General features: G+C 44.3%; 1 protein-coding gene across 2 annotated transcripts; it reads right to left on the reverse strand.

Moving 5' to 3' along the window:
• Nucleotides 1-1,256: 1,256 nt before the first annotated feature.
• On the reverse strand, nt 1,257-16,604 carry tcf20 (transcription factor 20). Of its 2 annotated transcripts, none has more exons than XM_063471374.1 (6): nt 16,326-16,604; nt 5,933-14,366; nt 5,574-5,667; nt 5,390-5,439; nt 5,127-5,227; nt 1,257-3,252 (listed from the first exon to the last, which is right to left on the reverse strand). In XM_063471374.1, exons 2-5 carry the CDS (start codon nt 13,136-13,138, stop codon nt 5,168-5,170), a joined length of 7,410 nt encoding a protein of 2,469 aa, XP_063327444.1. In that variant the 5' UTR covers nt 13,139-14,366; nt 16,326-16,604; the 3' UTR covers nt 1,257-3,252; nt 5,127-5,167. The 2 variants fall into 2 exon arrangements, with proteins under 2 accessions (XP_063327444.1, XP_063327443.1); XM_063471373.1 differs by having other exon boundaries at nt 5,376-5,439.
• Nucleotides 16,605-23,316: the final 6,712 nt, after the last annotated feature.

Consider the following 23,316-nt stretch of genomic DNA (forward strand, 5'->3'; position numbering starts at 1 on the left):
ATGAAGGAGCAAGAGCACAAAGATCTGCGAGGAGGCTAACCGGTTGATGAGGAAACTCTCTAGAACATATTTATAAGTAAATAAATAAATAGTTACACATCTAGTTTCCTGCTCTGCTGTTAATGTGGTGTTTTCCTGTCCACGTGCCGAGCAACAGCTCTCCCTGAAAAATACTGCAATGACATGAGAGCTGTCAATTAACACCTCCATAGCTCAAATTACCAATGTGACTTTTTATATTAAAGAATGTGACAACAACGCTGCCAAAGACGGCTCTTTTGTGCCCTTGCAGCTAGACTGGGAAAACTCTGGCTTCACTTTTTCAGTCGATAACCATGTTCATGTTGGGGTGAGTGAAACCAGATAACAGAAAGATAACCTGGGCTTGATGACAGTACAAGGCCCACACTTATCCTCAAGTATCACCAATTATTTTTTTAAGCTAACTGCTGCATTTCTTTTAGCCTTTAGTCAGTTAATTCTATTTATTTGCTAAATTGTCACTTTTAGTATTAAAGAGCTTCAGTTATCAATTATTTTTAATGCTTAATATTTCAATTGTTAGCCTTTAGCTAATGTGAGATATCTTACCCATTGTTTTTAGGTAATATTAACTATTTCAGCTATTTTTTTAACCATTATTTTATACCAAATCTGAACCACTTATCCTTTAGCTATTGTACGCTATTTTATTCATTATGTTGTAATGTATGCTAACTACTTTGACCATTTATCCTTTAGCTACTGTTAGGTATGTTAGCCATTATTGTTCGATCATGCTATTTCACCATGTTGTACTTGATACACTTTAGCTTATGTAATCATAACTAAAGCATAGCTAAAGCTAGCTCCATTCCACTGTGTTGCATGTCTGTGCTTTTTCAGCTTAATTCACAGAGGTATTTGGACTTTGATGTTTTTTGTGTAAAATAACCATTGTTACTATCACCACTTTTAGCAAATGTGTACCATTTATCTAGCAACCCAGTATTACCCACTTCACTCAATATTTCCATTTCATATAAACCATTTTAACCTTCAACCCTTTCCCCAGTGTTAGGTATTTTAACTATTTTAGTCGCATAGGAAAAACCTAAATGACGAATGCATACGATTCAACACAGGTGCACTTCATCATACAAAGCAGGTAACTGACATGCCACGCAGTGTGGTTGGACAGTCAGTTTGCTTAAGAAGGTTCTACATGAGCTGAGTGACCTGCAAGTATCTGTGGCAGCCATAAAACAGCTTTATTTGAACATTTCCGTCTTGATGGGAGTGGTGTCCCTGAGTGAAAGCGCTCTTATCTACAGGGTATGAGGTGGGGAATAGCTTAATTACTATGAAAAAACATGCATTAGAAGAATGGACTTCCATCCAGAGTTCAGGAGAGTCGTATTAAAGCACACAATGGTTCACATGTTTTCCCCCTTTTTGACCAGTCTCCATGTCCAGCAACTGCTGGTGTTAGAAATTGCAGTCCCAAACCATTTGAGACATCTTCTAAAACCTGATTACATCAGAATGGGGCTAAACTTCACAGTCAACCAAAGTCAAGAAGAAACAAGTAAGAAAGGAAGTGTGCATGTGTACAGAGATGACTGCAACTAATGTGGTTATTTTCCAAGAACTGACTGAGAACATAAAAAAGATAGAGCGGCTGATTTGTAATAAAAGTAGAGAGAAAAATCGGGGGATAACCATGTTAGACGAACTTGAAACAGGCGGGTTTCCCAGAGGAACAGAAGCGAAAACAAATATTTCAGGCATAAGAAGAGGAACATACGTGAAGCATTTTTAAGTGTATTCATAATTCATATACATATTGACAGGTTTCTAATACAGCATGGTTTTGATAGTGTAACTGTCTTTCAGCTTGACCTTTTTTTTCTTACAAGAATAACAATAAAAAATGATAAAGACAACACCATGTACGACTCACTTTTAAATTTTTATGGCAATGCTTCTTTTGAATGGATTTTGCATCTCCCGATTAGAATGCTGCCGTGTCACAGAAGTTTGAAACCATTCAAAAGTACTTGGTTAGGCTCGCCCTCGTTCATATGACACTCTCTCCAAAGTTCGCTTCCAAAAATGTCTGACGTCTGTCAGTCGAACGTAACTTTGCACGAACGTCTTACAAACGTGTGCATCCAGTACACAGTTCCACACCAATAAAACCTCTTCAGTGTCCCGTCCTTCACCTTTTCCCAGCCGGCGCGGTTAAAGATGGCAGACACGCTTTAGTCCATAGTGTTATCTGCTCCTCTTACGAGCGTCTGTCCTTCTCTTTGCACATTATGAACTTTTTGTACTTGAAAAATAAGACTGTGTCCATCATTTTTCGTGAATACTATCTGTACCGTAAAAACCCCGGTGATGAAAAATAAGAACACTTTTCAAAAGGACCAAAAAATGGAATCAAAGACCCAGAAGTCAGCATTTTTTCTTTTTTTCAGTTTTTCCACACGCACTCAATTGCTCACTCATACACGACTTTAGAAAGGCAACAGATGTCCGTTCTCCAAGGCAATAATGTCTTTGTGGCAAACATGACCCTGACATTACAGACAACATCACTCTGCCCCCCCTCTCCAGGAATGAGGAAAAAAATCCAATTAATGCGTAGACTGAATATAAAATGAGATACATCCATTTCATTTCCATGAGTAAATACTGATGAGGTTACAAAATAATGAGGACTAAAATAATAACTGTGATCATCCTAATATCATAAAAGGTAAAATACTAATTGTGAGAGGATACAAAGTACTCTCCTTTCTTGGGTTTATCACCCAACTTGCTCCCAATATGTCAAAGCAAACAATAGAAAATACAGATGATGATGATAAGCATGAGTTAAACACTTTAAGGGTGTCACTGGAAAATTAAAGTAAGCCTAGAGAGGAAGGTTGTTTCTTTTGTTCTTTATAGCAGAGTTCCTTTAGTTCCTCTGTCAGTCTTGATGTTTTATCTCATCCTACTTCCATCTTTGTAGTCCTTTTCTTGTAGCTCCATGCCCCTGTGTTGCATGTCCATGGGGTTTTTTGTTGTTGTTTTTTTTTTCTTTTTTCCGGCTTTTAAGTAAAGAGCAACAATTCTCCTAAAAAAAATGATTTTTCTCCCTCCATTGTCTTAAATGTAAATAATGCTGAATCTTGGTGAGAAATTGTACATTCCCTTTTGTTGTCCTCAGCCGCTGATGACAGGCCAGTCTTTTTCACATTTCTCGGTCTTCTATCCCAAACTAACCTAGGAGAGAAAGAAAAGGCATAATGAAGCAAAGAGGATACGTTGCAGTTTGGAAAAACCTTAGCATGCCAGCAGCGTTGTACAAAACAGAGACGAGAGGCATCAGTTTCCATGAGGACAGGCTGGATTGGAAGTGAGGGGGAGGCAGCGACAGGCACAAGTACAGCCACTAAGGTGAGGTGAGGAGGAGTGCGAGAGCTGCATGATTTTTTTCCCCTCAATGCTACTCGAAGAAACCTGCCAACAAAGAGTGGCTGCTGTGTTGCTTTTTGGAATTTAAATGACCAGAGAAGGTATAAACAAGCCAGAGGCAACAAATCCATCCATTAATGAGACAAAAGTGTCTCCACATCTTTTAATAATTAAACAAAAATAAAATGCAGCATGTGTTTGAACGTTTCTATGTGGTAACTGAAGCCCTTTGTTGAGGCAGGCTTTCACACTGGAGCTGGTTGCGAGACAACGTAACATTATACACCAACATCCACTTCTACATGATTACATATAGATGACTGCTCCTAGCACACAAGCTTACATTGTGACAACTACGAGGTTTAACCCTTTAAGACCAAGCATAGAACCAAGAGCCAGAGCTTATCTTTATATTCTTACATGCTGTAGTGCCATTTTTGGCAGCATTTCAAGTTGCTATACATCAATACAACCATTATAGCCCAAATTTTAATAATATGTATGCATTAAGCGCATAGTAACTACACAAATTGCAAAAAAGTGCAATAAACAACAAAAAAATTTGAAAATCGTTTTTGTTTTTACATATATTTCTAGTTAGAGAAATTTAAGAGGCTTATCCCTCAAAAATGTAAATACAAATAAGTTGCACAAAATAGTTTCCAACAACAGGAAATTCATTTTGAGTGTCTTAATAGTTTTATTTTTGAGATACACCAATTTTTATATACTGCAGGAAAAATGAAAATAAATATTATAATGCAAATTTGCAAAAAAAACAGCATGTGCATCAAAATAAACTATTTAAAGCAGTGCAATTTGAGTTCTAAGCATCCCAGAAACTATACAGAAAAAAATGACGTCACTTCCGGTTTCGGGCAGGTAATGGCGGACATGCAATAGTTCGCGCTGACGTCGTTTTCCAACGCAGGAAGTGTTACGAACAGCTGATCAGATCGGCAAAGCGCGTTTCTGGAATATTATGTTTTTGCTGCTGCAAAGACCGGTCTTAAAGGGTTAAGAGGCTTTTTTTAAAGAAATAAGTAAACATGTAAATGGTTTTGGATGAGATCTGACAACGTTTGAAAGGATGAAAATCATTTTAAGAAAAGTAAACAGTATCGCTGTATTTTCTTTGAATTTTGCGTTTAAGGAGACAGATTAATTTTTTAAAGTGATCTTGAGCATTGGCTGGTTTTATTTACTCATATTCAGTGCAGTTATTGTGCCTGATTATTCAGACAAATGTGATTTTTGTGTTTAAAGCACTTAACACTGACTTATGAACCATTCAGACATTAAAAAAGGCAATTTTTAAAATGTATCTTTGGGCACTCTGTTACCAGCAGCCTGTTGCAAAAAAGTGGAATCTGTGGAATATGCCAAAGAGAAAAAATACAAAAAATGTATTTCGAAACATCAACAAGGTGATGAGGAATTAGTCATAAACTCAGCATGGTGTGCAGTTTATCCTTTAGGAAATGGGACAAAGAAAAAAGAAGGAAATAAATCAAAAGAACAGAGAAAAGGCGACCATCGTCCAAAGAAAAGCTTTGAATAGAAGAAGAATAAAAGTGGTCGGAGTTTGCTAGGACTGTATTGCATTGCATCTATTTATCATTTTACCATAGCTCAAGACTTTTGCACACTACTGCATCTTACATACACAGCTGTAAACTTACAGCTCCCAGACTCCTGTGTCTCTTCCTCCTCCCTGTTTCTCTCAGCCTCTCTCTGACTGCTCCAGGTACACTGACTTGGCAGGCCGGATGCTCTGGGTAAACTAAAAGAAGGGAAGAGGGGGGAAAAAAAAAAAAAGCAGGACGAGACAAAAGTGTGAATTAAAGAAGACTGAAGATCCTGAAGGGTTCGGGCACCGATTTGGACATGAAAAGTAAGATATCGCACTGAATTACAAAAAGAAAACGAACCTTTCCTTCTTTACCTTGTGCTTCGGACACCGCAGCGAGAAGTTATCTTCATTCAGAGAGCAATCTGGCAAACAGACAGAGAATATCAAGACTCTAAGAACACTTGCATAGACTTTTTTCTTTTTTTTAAATCCAACAACAGACTTTCACATCACCTTACTTTTTCCAGTGCACTTGTGCAGTAATGCCGACACTCACCTGCTTCAATAGCACATAAGTAGTGGTAGCGAAGTGTACAGCCTTTACTGTAGCAGCCCAGGGTTGAGCCAACCATCTCACAGTATGAGCAGGACTGAGAAAAGATGATATAAATACATATAAAAACCATCAGATACAGAAAGACAGATAAAGGTCTACAATCTGAAAAAACTGATGAGCAAGCACACTTGATATACTGTATAGTACATGATCCACTGCAGTACTGGGTGACTTATCAACATGCATGTATACATGTGCTTTTATTAAGCAGTGAAACCTACATATATTTAAATAAAAAGCATAAATCTGTAATTCCCCCCTCCACCCCACCCCAAAAATGCCAAATATGTACAACTCACTGTTTCTCTGGCGCCATCTAGTGCTTCCTGCAGGCCATACAGTCTCCCATTGACAAGGTACACTCCACTGGTCCACACTATACATCCTTCATGGACCCACAGCTCCTCTGGATCCATGGGCATCTGAGGCAGCTGTGCCAGCTGTGCCAAGGGTCCCAGGGAGTCCAAGGCCGGTGGAGGGGGCTGGAACGGCAGGGAGGCCTTACTGTTGGCTGGCACCATTCTGGGGGAATCCTCACTCGACTTGTGTCTCCTTTTAAAACGGGGATGCGAGGTCAGCTTTCTGTGCTGAGGTCGCTGCTGAGCTTCATCTGCAGGCTGCTGTTTCGGCGCCTGCTGCTGGTCGGTTTCGAGGTCTGGCTCTCTCTTAAGCTCAGGAATAGGTCTGATATCCAGATTCGTATCCCAGGTTAGAGATGTTTTAATGGCAGCGGACGAGGAGGAGGAGGAGGAAGAGGAAGAAGAAGAGGCAGCGTTACTGTGCTTGTCAGCCACATGCGTCATCATTTCTTCCCTCCCAGCTGGAGAAGCAGTTCTGACTGTAGTGTTAAGAGAAGCAGGGTTTGAATCCAGATTGAAGGCATAGTCGCTCTCAGATGAGGGCTTGGTAAACTGAGCATCTTGTGTTTGTGTGTCTTGGATTGTAGTCAAAGGGTTTGAGCTCACGTCTGAATTTGGTCCTGTTTTGTTTGTGCCTGTGGTTGCCTGACATTGCCTGACCTGGGGCTGATTCTTGGGGAGCTTTGCAGCATATTCAGCTGGATAGAAAGGCCCGTAGAGATCTCCGAGGTGTTTGTAATTTGCCCATTTCTGACACAGGCAACACAGCAGGCGGCCGGAGTGATTGGTCTCCGTAATCACAGGGCCTGAAACAACATAGCCAGATGAAGGAAGTGCTTTTCCTGACTGAAGTGTAGTTTCCACCTCGTCTGTCTCCCGTTTCTCTGATTCTCTGTCTCTCCTAGATAACTGGGAGGAAAGAGCCGAGGTCAGGAGGCATTCAATTCCACTCCCACCAGCTTTCCCTCCAACTGCGCTGCGCTCTCCTTTCATCTTGTCCTCCTCAGCGTTCACAATGGTGCACACCGCCCCAATCTCTGGTACTTTTTTCTCCACGTGTATGTGGGGAACAAACAAGCCCTTTCTGTTAGGATCCGCAAAAGCTCTATTTGCGCCTAAAGGTGTATCTGGATCGTCTTTGGCCACTGAGGGCGTTGCAGCTGCCGCTCCTCGCCGCCTCCTCCTCTGCCGCCCTCTTGCTTCCAGGGGCTCGTCTTCGTCTTTGACGCCTCTGCGTCTTCGCCGCACAGGTTTGACCTCGATCTCCGGCTGGGTGTCCTCGCTCTCGACGTCCACCTTCACTACCTGGGTTAACACAGGTGGGGCCAGCGGAGGAGTGGTTTTACTGTCTGGCAGAGGGGGTGCTGGCGGGGCTGTTGTGGTTGTTGTTGTTGTGCTGCTGCTGCTGTTGGTAGTCTGCATTGTTGGTGGAGTTGTGGGATCAGCTGTAGCTGGAATGGGCGGTGCTGGAGGAGCGCTCAAAGTTGCATTCTGTGTTTGGACTTGAGACTGAGCGCTGGCTTGTGTTTGGACTTGGTTTTGGGCCCGTTTTTGTTTATTCACACTCCCAACAGGCCTGCCTTTTTTCTTGCCAGATGGGAAATAGCCTTTAGGCACAACATTCTCTAGCGGCTTTGAATCTTGTGGTGACAGACTGGACCTACCGGAGGACATCTGATGCTGCCTGTTGAGCATGTGCCCTTGAGCCTGGCCGTGGTGGGGCGGAGTGGTGCCATAGTAGTCGCTGCCAGGATAATCATCGAATCCCATGCCAGATTCTTGAAGTTTCTGTCGAAGAAGGTTAGCGGCAGACTGCTCTCCCCTCCTCGTCTCAAGCTGCTGGTACGTGTTGGTGAAATGCTGAATGTCTGACAGGGCAGACGAAGATGGAGGTGGGGAACCCTGAACCGGGCGAGGAAGAGGTGGAGGAGGAGGCAGTGGTCCGAGCAAAGCGAAATCCTCCTTGTCGCCAGATGCCGATGCCACAGCAGCACCTAATCCAAAGTCAAAGTCCTGTTGTTTGAGGGGCTGAGACGTCTGGTGGGGATCGCATGGGTAAGCTGATGGAGGTAGAGGCCCAGTTTCGTCGACCCCTCTAAAGGGAATCATGTCGTTTAATGAGTGACTTTCATCCATGTAACTATCGTCCCCTCCTGGAACCCTGGGGAAATGTGGCAAGTCTTGGTCCTGCGAGTCATTAAATGTTGGTATTTCGGAGTGAGAGAAGCCTGGGTAATGATTTGACTCATCATCAGCATGGCCTGCTGGCTTTTTAATATTTGGTGTGATTTTCTGCACTATTGCCTCTAGTTTCAAACCGCGTCCTTTTCTGGGAGGCAAAACCTTAGTGTTGCCACTGGATGGAGACAGAGGTTGGGAATAGGTGCTCTCTCTTGGCAGAGGGGATGAGAGCCTGGGACATGGAATATCTGAACTGGATGAGTCATCTTCGTTGTGATGGCCAGGCTCAGACTGGGCCCCAGGAGAGTGATGTGAATTTGTGGCGGCCCTCTGTTGAGACACATCCTGGAGTTGCCTTTTGGCGGGAATGGGAGAGATAAAAGAGCGAACTCTCCTCCGTAATATTAGCGGATTTGTGTCTCCGGAGCCCCCAGCTTTGGTCTGATGCTGCACCTGTGGCTGGGTGGAATTCACGTCAGCAGGAGACTTGGTGGAGCTCGGTGGAGGAGGTGGGCAGGGATGTTTGGCTTCTTCTGTGGCTACTCTGGAGACCTCAGGTTCGGCCGCATTTTGGCCGTGAGGCATCTGCGGCAGAACGGGGCCGTGTGAAACAGGAGTTGGAGGAAGGAGAGGGGGAGGTGGTGGGGGAGGAGGAGGAGGAGGCTGCGCTCTGAAGTAGTCCCCCTCTATCATTCGAACACCTTCTCTTCCGGAGTGTGTCGACTCCCACATTTTCATGTCATAGTAGGCGCTTTGATGATGGAGCGAAGGTTTGCCAGCGTGCGTTTCACTTGGCATGTCAGTTTGGGAGATCATCCTCTGTCTCTGCTCTGACTGGCTGACTTTATGTCTTCCAGGGGACGAGCTGGGCTGCATCATCATCTCCTTGGTGGGCCTGCTCATCGCTTTTACCCAGTCACTCATTTCATGGTGATGAGGAGGGCCGTGAGGGTGAGGATACATTTGAAGCTTAGATGCAGCTTGAGCTGAAGGGGACAGACTGTGGTATGGATGGTGGGAGGGAAAATGAGGATTGCTGCGTGACATCATATTGCCCTCTCTTGAATCTCCATATCGATATCCAGGAAATGTGCTGCTGCTGCCAGCTGACAGATCAACGCCGTGAAGGTACGGCTGATGCCTTGACGGCGAAGTTAAAGGATTAGTGTTCATAGGATGAGAAGGCAAGGGGGGAATATCAACATTACCTCGCCTATAGGGGTCAGCATTCATTACAACTGATGAATGGATCGACTTGGAATGATACTCCGTGTCTGCCTCATTAGCCCCACCACTGCCTTGCTGCTCAGTTTGCAAATTTGGAGCTTCCACCCCAGTCTCTTTTGATGCAGTTTCCATTTTCATTACTTGTTTCTCTCCAGTATCCTTTTTAGTTAGATCACTGACTGCTGCTGCTGGAGAGGAAAATGGCTGTTGAATCACAGAAGCTCCACTCTGACTTTTCTCCCGCTCCCTCTCTCTGTCGCTCTCTCTGTCCCTCTCTGGTGTGCTGCGTCGGTTTGGCGACACATCACAGATGACAGAGCGTCGCTCTGATGGGGCTAATATGCAGCCTGATGATTTCTGAGGCTCAGTTTGACCACCGCTGCCGGTTAGTGGCTCTGGCTCTTGCAAAAGGAGCTCCTGCACAGCAGAGGATGGAGTGGAGACATTAGATAAGGCTTTTCTCGGTGGTAGAGAGTAGTCAGCTAAGTTTATGTGTTTTGTTGCTGCTTGCTGAGACTCGGGCTGTGGTAAATGGCCCTGGGACACACCCACCTCTGTTTTCTCAGCATTTTGCATAATCTTAGCGTTTGACATTTCTGACTTCACTGAGGACTGAGGCTCTGTGGTAAAATCAGGCTCGCTTCCATGCCGCTGGTTTTGGGGTTTTCCAGCGCTACCCATTTGAGCTGAACCCTCAGTTGCTCCACTCTGCATTCTCATACCTTCAGCCATGCCATATGATGGGTGTCTGGACTGAAACTGCTGATGAACTTGAAGATGTGAAGAAAATGCCTGTTCTGGTCTCCCATAGCGACGATCTAAATTGTAACCTTGAAGGACCTCTTGCAAAAGGCTTGGAAATTGCTGAAGCTGTGCATTCTCCTCGAGACCTTTAACCCCTGATCCCTGGCCTCGCTTCACCAAGGCCTCTGCTACAGAACCACCGTCTTTCTGATGCACAGGTCCGAAACCAGGTTGTGACTGTTGGTATCCTAAATATCTTGGATTCGAATCCATCACACCCACTGGGCCAGGCCTCCCTTTGTTCTTCATGGATAAATCTGAGCCATATGTTGATTCAGGGTAGCCATACTTATGCGGGCCAGACTGGGAAGGATTATGAGGCCGTCCGAAGTTTGATTTCTGGTAATGGGATGAATACAGACTGAGGTCTACGCCTTCATCGCCATTATGACTGCTCGACTCTCTTAAATAAGAGTGTGAGTGTTTCTCTTCTATACAGTTGTCCTGGGGATTCTTGCTTTTTTCTGTGAGACTTCCCTCAGACCGAGCGGAAACAATCACTCCAACACTACTGGCGTTCTGCTGCTCCTCAGACGTGTGCTTTTCTTCCCTCTCGTTACTGTGTAATCTGGATGTGGATTGCACCCTATTCTCTTTGTCCTGTCCATTTTGTGTATCGACTTCCCCATCCCGCTGCATTTGGCTGCTGCCTTTCACGGTTTTATCAGCTACACCTTCGCTTTCGTTTTTAATGACTTCATTTTTAATTTCTAGTGTCTTCTTATTGCCACCTCTGCGGTCATTGTATGCTGCCCCAGACTCTGGGACACAGTTTGGCTGAGGGGGAATACTGGAGGAAGTGGATGAGGGGGATGAGGAAACTGGAGGCATTGGATGTGAGCTTGGGCCAGTCTCTGACGACTGATACACAAAGGATGGAGATGACGATGAAGCAGGAATATGAGCTTCATTTGCCTTCGCTTCAGAGGCAACTGGATCCTTTGATGAATCAGAGGTGACTACTTTGACATTTGATGTTTGTCCAGTCTGCGGTTGGCTTTGGCTCTGTGACTGAGGGTGAGAGCCAGCTGGTTCAGATCCACTGCTTGCACCGCTCATCTGCCTCACTCTCCCATGTTCCCCCTCAGAAAACTGCTCCTCTCGCTCCACCTTGGTCGCTGAGGAGCCTTCGACTGACAACAATGAGGAGTCTTCATCCACCCCGACATCTATGCTGGCTCCATCTCCGGCCCCTACTGCACTTCCATCTTTGACCGTGCTGGTGCTTGAGGCTGCGCTTGCATTGCGACTCCTCGGCTGCGATGGGAGCACGCTATGCGTCGCCTGCTGCATCTGCCCGCCTTCTTTCTTCTTAGGTGAAAGCACTGTGTCAGTAAGGACCATGTGCTGAACTGTGTTTGGTAAATTGGCTACTTGTGAGCTCAAGGCATTAAGACTATTCAAGCCGGCATCCTGCATTTTGTCAACTGAAGAGGATGAATAAACAGAAGAACCTTCGTCTCGGGATCCAATTCCCGTGCCTAGCCCCATTTTACTGCGGCCTGTTGGAGGGAGATTGCTCCCTCCGGCTGCACTCATGCTGTGAGGTTTATGACTGCCACTGCTACCACAACTACTGATGCTGCTATTAGAGTTGGGTGTGGGACTTAACTGAGGCATAGTCTGCAGTAATCTACCATGACCGTGGCTGCTACGAGGGTTTGATGTAGGAGGATGTGAAGGACCATGACCTGAGGGGGTTCCATGTGCCTCTGAGACACCCATCAAAGGGGAAGGAGAGGAGCTACAGCTGGGGGAGTGCACTGCCGATGCAGCTGGAGAGGGATTGGAAATCGGGCTAAAGTTTTGGTTAATTTGAGTTTGTTGCGCATTAGGATGCATTGGAGATTTGGTTATTTCTTGGGATGCTGGCTGAGGTATACTGGGATTGGAGGCCTGATGATGTTTAGCATATACAGAGCCTGGAGACTGGCCCTGCATCTTGAGAGGTGTGTCATAACCTATCCCTAAATTGTGCTGCGAGTTGCGGTGCTGTAGTGTGGCTTGCTTGTGAAGTGAATGTGTCTGTGGGGAATATCCAGGATAATTTGAAGCATGGTAACTTTGTTGAACATTCTCCATTGGCCCCACATTGTTAGCAGCAACTGAACTGGAGACTGAGTTTGAACTGGAGTTGACACTGGGAGAACTGTTGACTTTGGGATCGAACCCAGTGCTGGCAGCCCCGTCGAGATATCTCTGTGGAGGGGGGCTGTACATTCCTGATGACCCCGTGGATGCGCCACCCTGGGGAGAGTAGTGCGGGTACTGATGGGTCATTCTATGTCCAGAGTGTGGATAGCTCCTATGCTGCTGTCCATGATGGATAGCTGGGAAGGTTTGCCCATGCTGGCGGTGCTGCATCTGAGAACCTGGCACTGGCTGCATTGCAGGGTTCTGACTCATATTATACTGATGAGAGGGAGAGAACGCTCCAGTACCTCCACCTGAACCAGCACTAGAGGGATAGTCTACTGGATATGGCGACATCAGGCCAGATGACGGTGCAGAGCTAGATCCGGGATGCCGGTACTGGTGAGGTATATGTCCATCAATATTGGGGTACCCAAAACCTGCCCCGTAGCCCATACCTCCCCTTCTGTGCCTGTCCTTTCCACCCACTGGAAAATAGTAATCCATGGTCTCTTTCCTGTAAGGGTTATTACTGCTGCCACTGTGAATGTTACCCTGTGTTGGTGTTGGCTCCACAGCTCCTCTGTTTCTAGCACTGTAAACAAGCATGTGGCTGGCTTGACTTGGGTGGTGATGGCCTCTGTGCAGGCTCTGCTGTTGCATCCCTGCATAATCATCTGTCATCCTCGGGGATATCTGGGGCTCTGCTGGCTGTGGGGGATAGGGAGGTACGCCTCCACCCCTCCCACTGAACCCAGGGGGGAGAGAGGGGGGAACTGGACTGTTAGGAAAATTCTGCATTGTTCAGAAAACTAAAATATCTGTTAGTGTTTATATCAGGGAATGATTCCGATCAGAAACTGGAAGGCTTATGACAGTATGAATAAATGACAGAGAGAGTCTATGGCCTGTCAGGAAAAGAAAGAAATGCTTTTGAAATCCACCAAAGAGCAAAGCAATACATACACACACATATATGTATATATTGCAGCTGTAATAATCACTTTTGTAGTGCCAGCAGTGGATCGGGAGGTTAAACTTAGGATGATATCTCCAGTTTTGGAAAAAGGTCAAACTGCAAAAACTGTACTTTTTAAATGTGAAAGTGTACTTTCCAATGGGGAAAAAATGTTCACTTAACAGCTGGGTTTTGGAAAACAGATTCTTCTTTAAGATCTATGTCATGAAGCAGCTTTCTACTTCAAAAAAAATAACAAGATTAAAAATGAGCAGTCATTCCCATGAAGCTGAAGCAGTTTGGCACGGAACAGGCAAAAGATATGGATGATTGCCACATCACCATGTGAGTTTTTCAACCTTAAATGTCTTTACGCATATGAACTCCACACTAATAACAGCTCAAGCAGGCAGAGTTATTTCTGGGTTTAAACTGTGTTACGATCCAACAGGGTCTTGCAAAATGGAAAAAAACAAAAAAAACAAAAAAATATCTCATTAAAACCATCGAGATTGTGCTCCGTCGCGGCAATCCTTCAGTTCGTCAAAGCGTGTAAGACTGCTGGGACTTGACTCACACCTGTGTGAGACAAAAACTCCAGTAATGGAATCAAGTGGTCTGAATCAAGACCCTCACTCAACATCATCCCAGAGGCGAACGCTCCATGGATATTCTCATCGGCTCTTGGATACAGAGTCCAACGCTTTTTCAGGCGTTCGTTTTGTCGGTCTCTCCTTTTTGGATGCCGGTTTCCTTTTTTAGTTTTTTGCAACTGCATGCAATCATCTGGACTGTAGAAGTATTTGATCCCTATATAGTGACCGTTCTCTCCTTGCCTCCGCACATCTTGATGCTTTCCTGTGTCTTCAGCACTTAGCCATCTTACCTTTGTTTTTTTCTGTCAACCATCATTTAATTCTACCTAGTTCCATGGCAACAGTTTTCCAAAAGGAGGGTAATCCATTTATTCCACTTCAGGTTGAGTCAATACATGCTCCTGTTTTCTGTTTCTCTTCTGTATTTCCATGCAGATGTGTTCATTTCCCATGAACTGCTGACCAGAAAAAAAACCTGTTGTGGAAAAAAAAGAAAAGATAAATCAAATGCGTGCAGACGTAATGCGCCAACATTTATTAAATATACCTCCTGCTAAAGCTCTGTTGTCGTAATTAAATATTTATAACTAGAAATGCACTGACTGTGCTCACAGAGCAATAGCAAAATGCATTTTGGGCTAATTGACAGTTTTATACTTATATATTGTATATATTACTTTATTAATTAATTAACTGCAGCGACTCAGTAGTAAATACAACATATAAGTAACACTAACAAAAAAAACCCTCATACTTTATTTTCAAATGATTGATCTGGGGTCACATATTATCTCAGCATTTCTCATAAGTGCACTTTATTTTCCAGTCAGCCACATAAATATTACGCTGCACTATTGCAAATGCATTTACGAAAAAGGGCAATAATCTAAACCTGACTTAATGTTGCACAAGCAATCTCATTCAACTTCTGTCTTCACTACTTAAAAGGCTTTCTGGTCTCGTATCATCGCTTCTCTTTTATCATTCTCTGCGAGTACAGCTTTTACTTTGGTCCACACTTTAACAATGCATGCTTAAGGCGTCTCTTGTGACTGATAAACAGGTTTGGTGGCTGAAAGGAGGGTAATCAACAGTCTCTGAGTGAGGCAACAAAATACTCATCCTCACAGGTAAACAACCAACCCTGTGGAGTCAAGACAGAAGCAGTCCATCTGTCCTCTTTTTACAATGAGAAAAGGAGACCATTAACCTTAATGTGCTTAACTTGTTTTTAAAGGATTTAATTGTTATGGGTGATAATTAAAGGGACGATGCCACCTTTATGGGGTTAGTGCCTTTAATTGTCATGTGTGACATAAGCCTCAATTGTATGTCTCTAATACACTGTAAAATTGTTAATGGCCCTAAAACAACTTTGGGTGGCTTCTCCCACTGTGGGGACTTTAACTGAGCAACATTATTGGTCATCACTAGAAGCTGCAAGCAAAACATGACAATGAGCAGGGACCATGTGAGGTTGCAAAACAAACCGATCACACCGTGTCAATCGGACTGAGTCAAACCACACAGCACCATCAAACAGGTCTGATCAAATGCTCCGAGGGTCACAGTTAAGGTACACCGGCGATGCAGAGCAACAGCTAAAGTTAGGTGGAGACACTTGGTTTCCATCCTTCTGTGAGCTCACGGTTAGGTTATGGACAGATTATTAATTAATCAAAGCAGCTCGCCGAGCACGACCAGGCGGCAGCATTCATAACACAGAGAACAGTGCAGCAGCAGCAATAATAAAAACTGGCTCAGTGCAGTCTGTCAGCAAGTCAATCAGCTGCATGGCTGCCTAATTGATACGCAGACGCAATGTTTTTGCAGATAATTATCAAACGCTAGCTCCGTTTTATCTGGACAATTTGTCGTCTCAGACTGCCATCAACAAAACACAGGCTTTTGCACCACAATCTTAGTGGCTATATTAGCCAGTAGCAAGGTATACGCATTACAATTAGCCTTGTAGTGTTGCCTCTTTTTTTCTCTTTAGCTCCTTTAGGTTAGCGTTAGCAACGATACCTCAAATGCTGCATATTAAAATTGTAAGCTAGCCGCATATGTTGAGAGCTAGCTAAGCTAGAACCTCTAGTTAGCATTGTAGCAAGGCAGCTAATTTGCGTTTCTTGTATTTAAGACCCTGCACAAAAGAGTAGTTACAGCAGGCTAAAGGAACAGGGGCAGCCAAGCAGCGTTTAGCCACAAAAAGAGAAGTGATTAGGTGCAGATGTTCCCCCCCTCACATTATTCAGTGGGGCTGTGAGTAAATGGGTTAGCTAGCATAAATAAGAGACCTGGTGTGGGCACTGCATCAGAAAAAATTGCCGTCACGCAGCCAGATATTTTTCTTGAATAAACAGAGCTAACGTTTGCCAGGGAGAGGCAAGTCACTCAGAGACAGGCTAGCTAACACACTGTAGATGCATACCTGAAAACGTAGCAATACAAGGCCCCTCGAAGAGTGAAAGGCTGTTTTGTGACAATCCCGCTGCTGTGGCAGGAAACCCCAGTCTAGAGTCGACTCCTCCGCCGCTTTTCCCTCAGCGCTTTTGAGTCCAGACAACCCCGACCAGCGGCGGCGAAGTCGGGGGCCCCGTCACGACACTTAGATCCCGGGCCTTTCTTCCGATCCCCTCTTTTTTCTTTTGTCCTCACCTCCAAAAAATGATGAGAGCGGAGCACAATCTGGGTGCCTGTGGGTCCCGTAACCAGCGAGGTCCATACACCCCCGCCCCCTCCCCTCTTGTTCCCTCGCCTCTCGCTCTCTCTCTCTCCCCCCCTCTTTCACACACCGCTTAGGTGATTCCACCTATCTCGAAGTAAAATTAAACACATTGCCCTCGCACGAGCCTCCATCAGCACGCGAAGCTTTCAGACGTCAGTTTCCGTCACTAAATTGCATTTGCATGCCTTCATCAGTAGCTCGACTCATTCGTTTTCCTGTTGGACTACTGTTTTTTTCCCCTTCTTCTTGCAACAGAAAGACCGCCTTAAAAATGCATACACACTCATATTCCTGCACCCCCTCCCTCATCTGTCTCCATCACATCCCTCCCTCCCTGCCTCCCTCTCTCAAGCTTTTGCTATTTCATTGATTTTTACCTATGTCTACAATCAAATCCAAGACTATCCTAATATAGCAAAAGGCAAATTTTGCATGTGTGTCTGAGTATGTTGCCTCTGCCCCTTTGTTCTTATTTCATCTCAAGTGAAAGTGAATTAGCCTGATGAAGGCACCATGGCCACAAAGGCAACATGGAGAGGAGACGGGGCTGGATGGAATGGTAGGTTAATGAAGAAGGCAACAAATGAAACGCAATTTGTGAGCAAAGAGGTGCGCCTGTATTAGAGGAAGATTGCAGTGCAGTGGACGAAGTTCACAGTGGTCTCTTAATGCTCAAACAGATCTATTACACACACAGTGCAGCTGTATTTCCCCTGTTTTGGCACAAAGAAAAGCCACTTAAGTCATTATGATAATAATATGTAACCACTGGTTAATGTTTGACAGGACACACTCAGAATATCATCATTGCCGGGACAACAATGGAGGTGCTACAAACAATCCTTTTCCCATTAAATTTATTGTGTTGTCTGTGCCTCAGCTTTTCTGCTCTCACACAGGGCCACTGAGTGCAGTACAGACCCACTCACACTCTCCTGCCATCATAATTACGTGCCCTATGCCCTCCATCCATGGTGCTGCACTTTTAATATACTGCAGTGTGTCATACATGCAAACACACATTCTGCCTGTGCGTGTGTGTGTGTGTGTGTGTGTGTGCAGCTCTCTTCATTCTCTCTCTTCCTTTCACCACATGCATGGAAACACACACACGCACATACTGGCAAAACACAACACAATCCCAAAACTCCAGTCTGAAACTCACAAGCGCACCGTTTGCACACAAGCGTGCACATCCGCATGCAGCCACTCATTTAACCTGCCAATCACCACGGTAAAACCTCTCTTTTTCTAACCAGCAGTTCAATACATTTCATTCCCTTGCAGATACACGTCTATTTCTATCATAGTTGCCATAGCAACTGCATCACAGAGCCTTAACTGTGGATAATTTTTAAGGCTACGTATCTACATTTCTGTGTGTGTGTGTTTTTTTCCCTTCTATGAACGATTTCATGCAGACACTCTTGTTTGCTGGTAAAAGAAAAATGTTCAAGCACGAATCGCTCGCGAGCAGTTGTGTACTTGTATCGCCACCAAGTCGAACTGAAAGAGCTGAGAGGCGACATAAAGGGCGCTGATACTCTGGGCTGGCAAGTCAGCCTAGCCAGGCCTATCCAATCAACACGAGCGCCTGCTGGGATGCACACAGACTCTTTCCATCATGTACAAGGTCACTAAATCTTGTACAGACCAGTGTCAAAGGCACAGCTGTAAAGAAAGCAACCGGTACTGAACACACTTATATGAATAAGCCAAACCCCCTAGCATTAAAATGTTATACCCACATAACCTGTATTAACTTATGAAACTTTCTTTAGATATTCAATTTAAATCATTGTATATTTAATAATGATAATTATACTTAAACATATGATATGTATGGGGCTGGGGGGGGGGGGGGGGGGGGGTATTCTGATTACATGTAATTGGGATAATCAACCTGTATAACCTGTGAGGAGACATGTTATCCAATTATAGCTACATTGTCACAGATTGCTTCATTATATGATGATTAATTCTTAGAACTGTGACATTTATTACATCTTTTTTTTATGACAACCAGCGCTTTTAACTCATGAACAGTGCATCTTAACTACAGTAGTGTGCAAAAGTCTTGAACCACCTATTCACTCGCTGAGCCGCTCGTTTATTTAATTTTTGCTTGGACAATGGGAAACAGGTGCAGCGACTTATTGGATCTTGCACACATAAATGAAAACCCTGTATATAAGGAAAAATCTCTACAACTCTAGTAGTCTTTGAAAGCTAATATTTGGTATGACCACAAGCTTTTCTTTAACACAGTCTGATCTCTCTTCCTTAAGAAGTCTTCAGGAATAGTTCTCCAGGCTTCTTCAAGGACATTCAAAGCGCTTCTTTGGATGTTGGCTGCCTTTTGTTCTGTCCTCTGTCAAGATGATCCCACACTGCTTCAGTAATGTTGAGGCCAGTCCATCACTGACAGTGCTAATTGTGTGTTTTTGTTTTTCTATCCAGGTATGCTTTCACTGCACTGGCTGTGTGTTTGGGATCATTGTCATGCTGGAAAATGAAGCAGTGGCCAATCAGACAATTTCCAGATGGTACTCTATGGTGGATCGAAATCTGATGGTACTTTTCCATGTTTGTAATTCCTTCAATTCTGACAAGATCCCCATCGCCACTGGCTGAAATGCAGGGCCAAAGCATAACAGAGACTCCACCATGGCTGTAGACACTCAGTGTTGTCCCTCTCTACTGAACTCCTCAGTATAGATCGATGACAATTTGAACCAAAAATATCAAATTTGGATTAATCACTCCATCAGAATTGTTGATGCTGATTTTCAATCCAGTTCTTGTGTGATTTTGCATACCTCAGCCTTTTCCTCCTGTTTCTAAACACTGCCTTTTTAACTGAGACCATTTATGATACGGGTTCAGTGAACAGTAGGCGGATTAGTTGAAGGCCCAGATGCATCTCTCACATCTTGTTTCAAGTCTGCAGGATTTTTCCTGTATTTCTTATAGATATGAATTTCAGATACTGTTCAGCTACTTTTCTTTGGCCTGCCACTTCTTTTTCTTCCACTTCCACAGGTTTCCTCAGTTGTTGTTGTTTTTTTTTAATGACACACTGCACAGCATGTAAAGATATGACAAGGCTAATAGCTCTTTGAAATTATATCCTTTTTTATTCAATGTTTTACTTTACTAATTAGAAAAACTTACATGAGATTTACTCAGTAATTGAATACAGTTCAATGTAATCTGACGCAACTTTGAATATTTATATTTTCTTTATGTTGTTTATTCTTGAAAATGACTTCCAGTGAGCGCAGGTTAATGCTAAACAGGGACCAGTGACCTGGCTGGCCTTCCTGTTTTTATCTGTTAATAATGTTTCTCAACCAAAAAAAGAAAGAAAGAAAGAAAGAAAGAAAGAAAGAAAGAAAGAAAGAAAGAAAGAAAGAAAGAAATTGGGCATAAGATCACTTTGAGCAGGCCAAAGTCAAGATCAGCTAATCTCAGTGCCAGCCCACATCAGCTGACGGTCATCAGATTGGCACATGTTATACAGAGTCCACTATTTAAGTTGCTTTAGCGTGTCCACAGGTGCTACTCATCTGCAAGCCGCTGTGCAACCCACCACCCTTCCAACTCCTCCTTTCATGCTGTACCCGTGTTAACTGACATCACACCTGTTGTCAGTGATGCCTGCTCTGCTCAGTGCTGAGGTCTTGGTGTTGCTGTCCCAGAACAAACCTGTACCACTTTATACTTTCCAGGGCACAAGCTCCTGTAACAGACTCATGTCACCAAATATAAATGAAATTAACAATCCTGATTTGACTGCAGTGATTCTGACTTAACTTCATTTAAAAAAAAAAAAAAAAAAAGGTATTTTAAACAGAAAAAACAAGGTTGATATCAATTGTTACGCGAACAGTTGAAATCCTCTGAAGCACACTACGTGCTTGCAGTGAAGATTGAGATTTTACAGATCCTGGAATGAATCTGAGAACTGAGCCATAAGCCGACTACATCACTGCAGCCTGACAGAAGCAAAACAGGCACGTTTTGACACCAGCTACAGAAATTTGAGCCACTATTTCCACTAAAGGCATTTCCCTTGAAACGTCAAAACTAAGTACATCAAAGCATACAGAAGGTCTACAGCTCAGATATGTGGACAAGATAATGCCATTACGGCAAGCGAATGGATAATTAAAGCTCAGCTGGAACTTAGCTTTATAACAACGGCACATGCAGAGAATAGATGGTTGCACTGTGCTCTCACCGCTCGCTCTGAATACAATCCATTCTCAAGTGTCACCTGTATCTAGAAGCACGAGAATCATTAGAAAGTTCCTATTGCCTACTGACTATTTTATAACATTTCTTAGAGTCAGTGGTTCCCAGAAGAGAGCAGCCAATTCTGAGAGGACAAATGTACTGTGTATGACACTTTGGTTACTATTGTTTGAAATATGTAAGCTAATATTTATTTGTTTGCATTGAGGATTGTACATTAAAAATAAATCACTCTTAATTTGAAGGTTCTGTTAGTAAAAGTAATTGGCTTTAATGTTGCAAAACTGTTAATAACAATTGGTTTTGAAAATCGAAAATATTTGGCACCTCATACGTGAAGGTTTACTGAAAACATGGCACAGTCCCAGGCTACATTAGCATCCATGCGGTTCACACATCAGCAACTAGTGATCTGCCCCAAGGTAGCAATAATTTGCAGTTTCCTTGATGACCACATGGAGTCAGAGTCATACAACAAACATTCAGCTGTTATCTAATGCTCAAGAGCTGGCCTTGCATTTCAGCAGTGGACTGAAAGATATATATATATATATATATATATATATATATGTGTGTGTGTATATATAAATCAGTGTCCATCTATCCCTTTGAAGTGCATGCTTCTAAAGTTATGCTCTAGTACAATTTCACAGTCTTTGATCCTTCTCCGTCCCAAGTGTCTTACAATATCACAATTAGTGTCCCACGGACATTAAGTGTTATATCAGTACAGTGGGGCTGCTTTGATAATGTATGGCTGAGAACATATTTCTGAGGACAGAGAGAAATGAGATCTTGATTGCTCCTAGGTGTGGTGACCCTCTCACAATCTCAGTGAAACTCCTTCAGATCAAAGAGTATGATGCAGCCCAGTTGAAATGCAGCAGCAATTCTCTGAATCTGTGACCTTAACAAGGTCTGATGATGCAAAGAAGAATTCCCCTGAAAGGGACATGCTCAGTACTCCCTTTGTCCACCAACATTAAGGTGATTTCCCCCCATCGAACCAGTGATTTTCAGCACAAGCAGTGTAAAAGCACACACTCTAAACAAGTGTGTAAACTTGTAAACTCGCGCAAACAAAGAGATACGTCTGCACTCACCTGTTTCTGATCCTTTTGCTTGTTCACCAAAATGAGAGGTAGTTTAAGGCACTGAACAGATCCACAGCACTGTCAGTGGTGAGCAGTGGTAAGCAGTGGACAGCAGGGAGCGCTCTCTCCTAACATCCCTCGGCGCTCTAGCACGACTCGCTCTCACACTGAGGCCTGCTGCCACACTCTCACCGTCTCCTAGCAACCTCCGAACCCTGCCTCCAATCACTACGGATACCGAGAGGGAAGGAGGGAGGGTGGGATAGTGAGGAAGAGGGAGAGGGGGGAGAGGAAGAAGAGGAGGTGGTGAGTCTGGCCTGGCATCAGCATCCAAGCTAGCAAAACTGAAAGTGTGCGGAGCTTGAGGTAGCAAGTTGAAGCAATGGTTTTCTAGAGTGGGTGGGGTAGGGTGTGTGTGTGTGTCGGTAGGGGGGAGATGAGCGAGGAAAGGTAAATCATGAAGCCGAGGTTCTCAGGGACAGATTGGGATCATAATTCAAATCAGCCATATTACAGATTGTGAAGTGGAGGAGAGTGATTGCCTCAATTAAGCCAGTTTGTCTTGAGGGTCCTCTTTGCTTAGTCTGCACAGCTCACAGTCCCTCCTCTTTCAGCATCTCCTCCCGACTCCTCTTCTTCTACTCTCACCCACCTTCTCCCGTAGCCCATTAAATTTGATGGTGCCATCATCATCTGTGTTCTGTCCTTGTGAGTCGCGGCTGGCCCCTGTGCTTTATGACTCCGCTCTTCTTCCTTGGGGGGTCCGTGCCCTATCTGTCTGCGTGATCTATGTTTCTCGGTGACCGCGCGCGTGTGCAAAAATGTGCACATACATGGATAACATGCAGTCCCGCACGACATCACGCACATGTCGCGTGTACACGTGCAGCTGTCCGCAACGCCACGTCACGTAGCATCATTCTGCGGATATGTCATCCACGCCGAACACAGAGCGGGCACACCTCGCACGCAGGCCCACACACAGTACTCGTCACTCACAGTAACAAAACACAAGCTTTCACACGCTCCTTGTGCGAGGCTACAGTGACCTTAGACACTGCCCTCCCCCTTCCCAACCCCTGTGGCAGCTGTCATGTGGGGATGTGGCACACAGATACACGCATGACAGAGTTTAGTCAGGAAGACGGAGCCATGATCCGTGTCAGGTTAATGCACAACAGGAGTCACCCGGGTGAAGGCTGACAGGTTGTGTGCGGCTTGCAGCAAATGCAAACAAATACGATGCTTGAAGAGAAGGTGCAACATTTTGCCTGCAGGAAATGGTGAATACACAGAGAAAATTATGAATGTTATATTAAAGAAATACAGTTGAGTGGGGGTGT

The sequence above is a fragment of the Pelmatolapia mariae genome, linkage group LG4 (genome assembly GCF_036321145.2).
Source record: "Pelmatolapia mariae isolate MD_Pm_ZW linkage group LG4, Pm_UMD_F_2, whole genome shotgun sequence".
Classification (NCBI taxonomy): domain Eukaryota; kingdom Metazoa; phylum Chordata; class Actinopteri; order Cichliformes; family Cichlidae; genus Pelmatolapia; species Pelmatolapia mariae.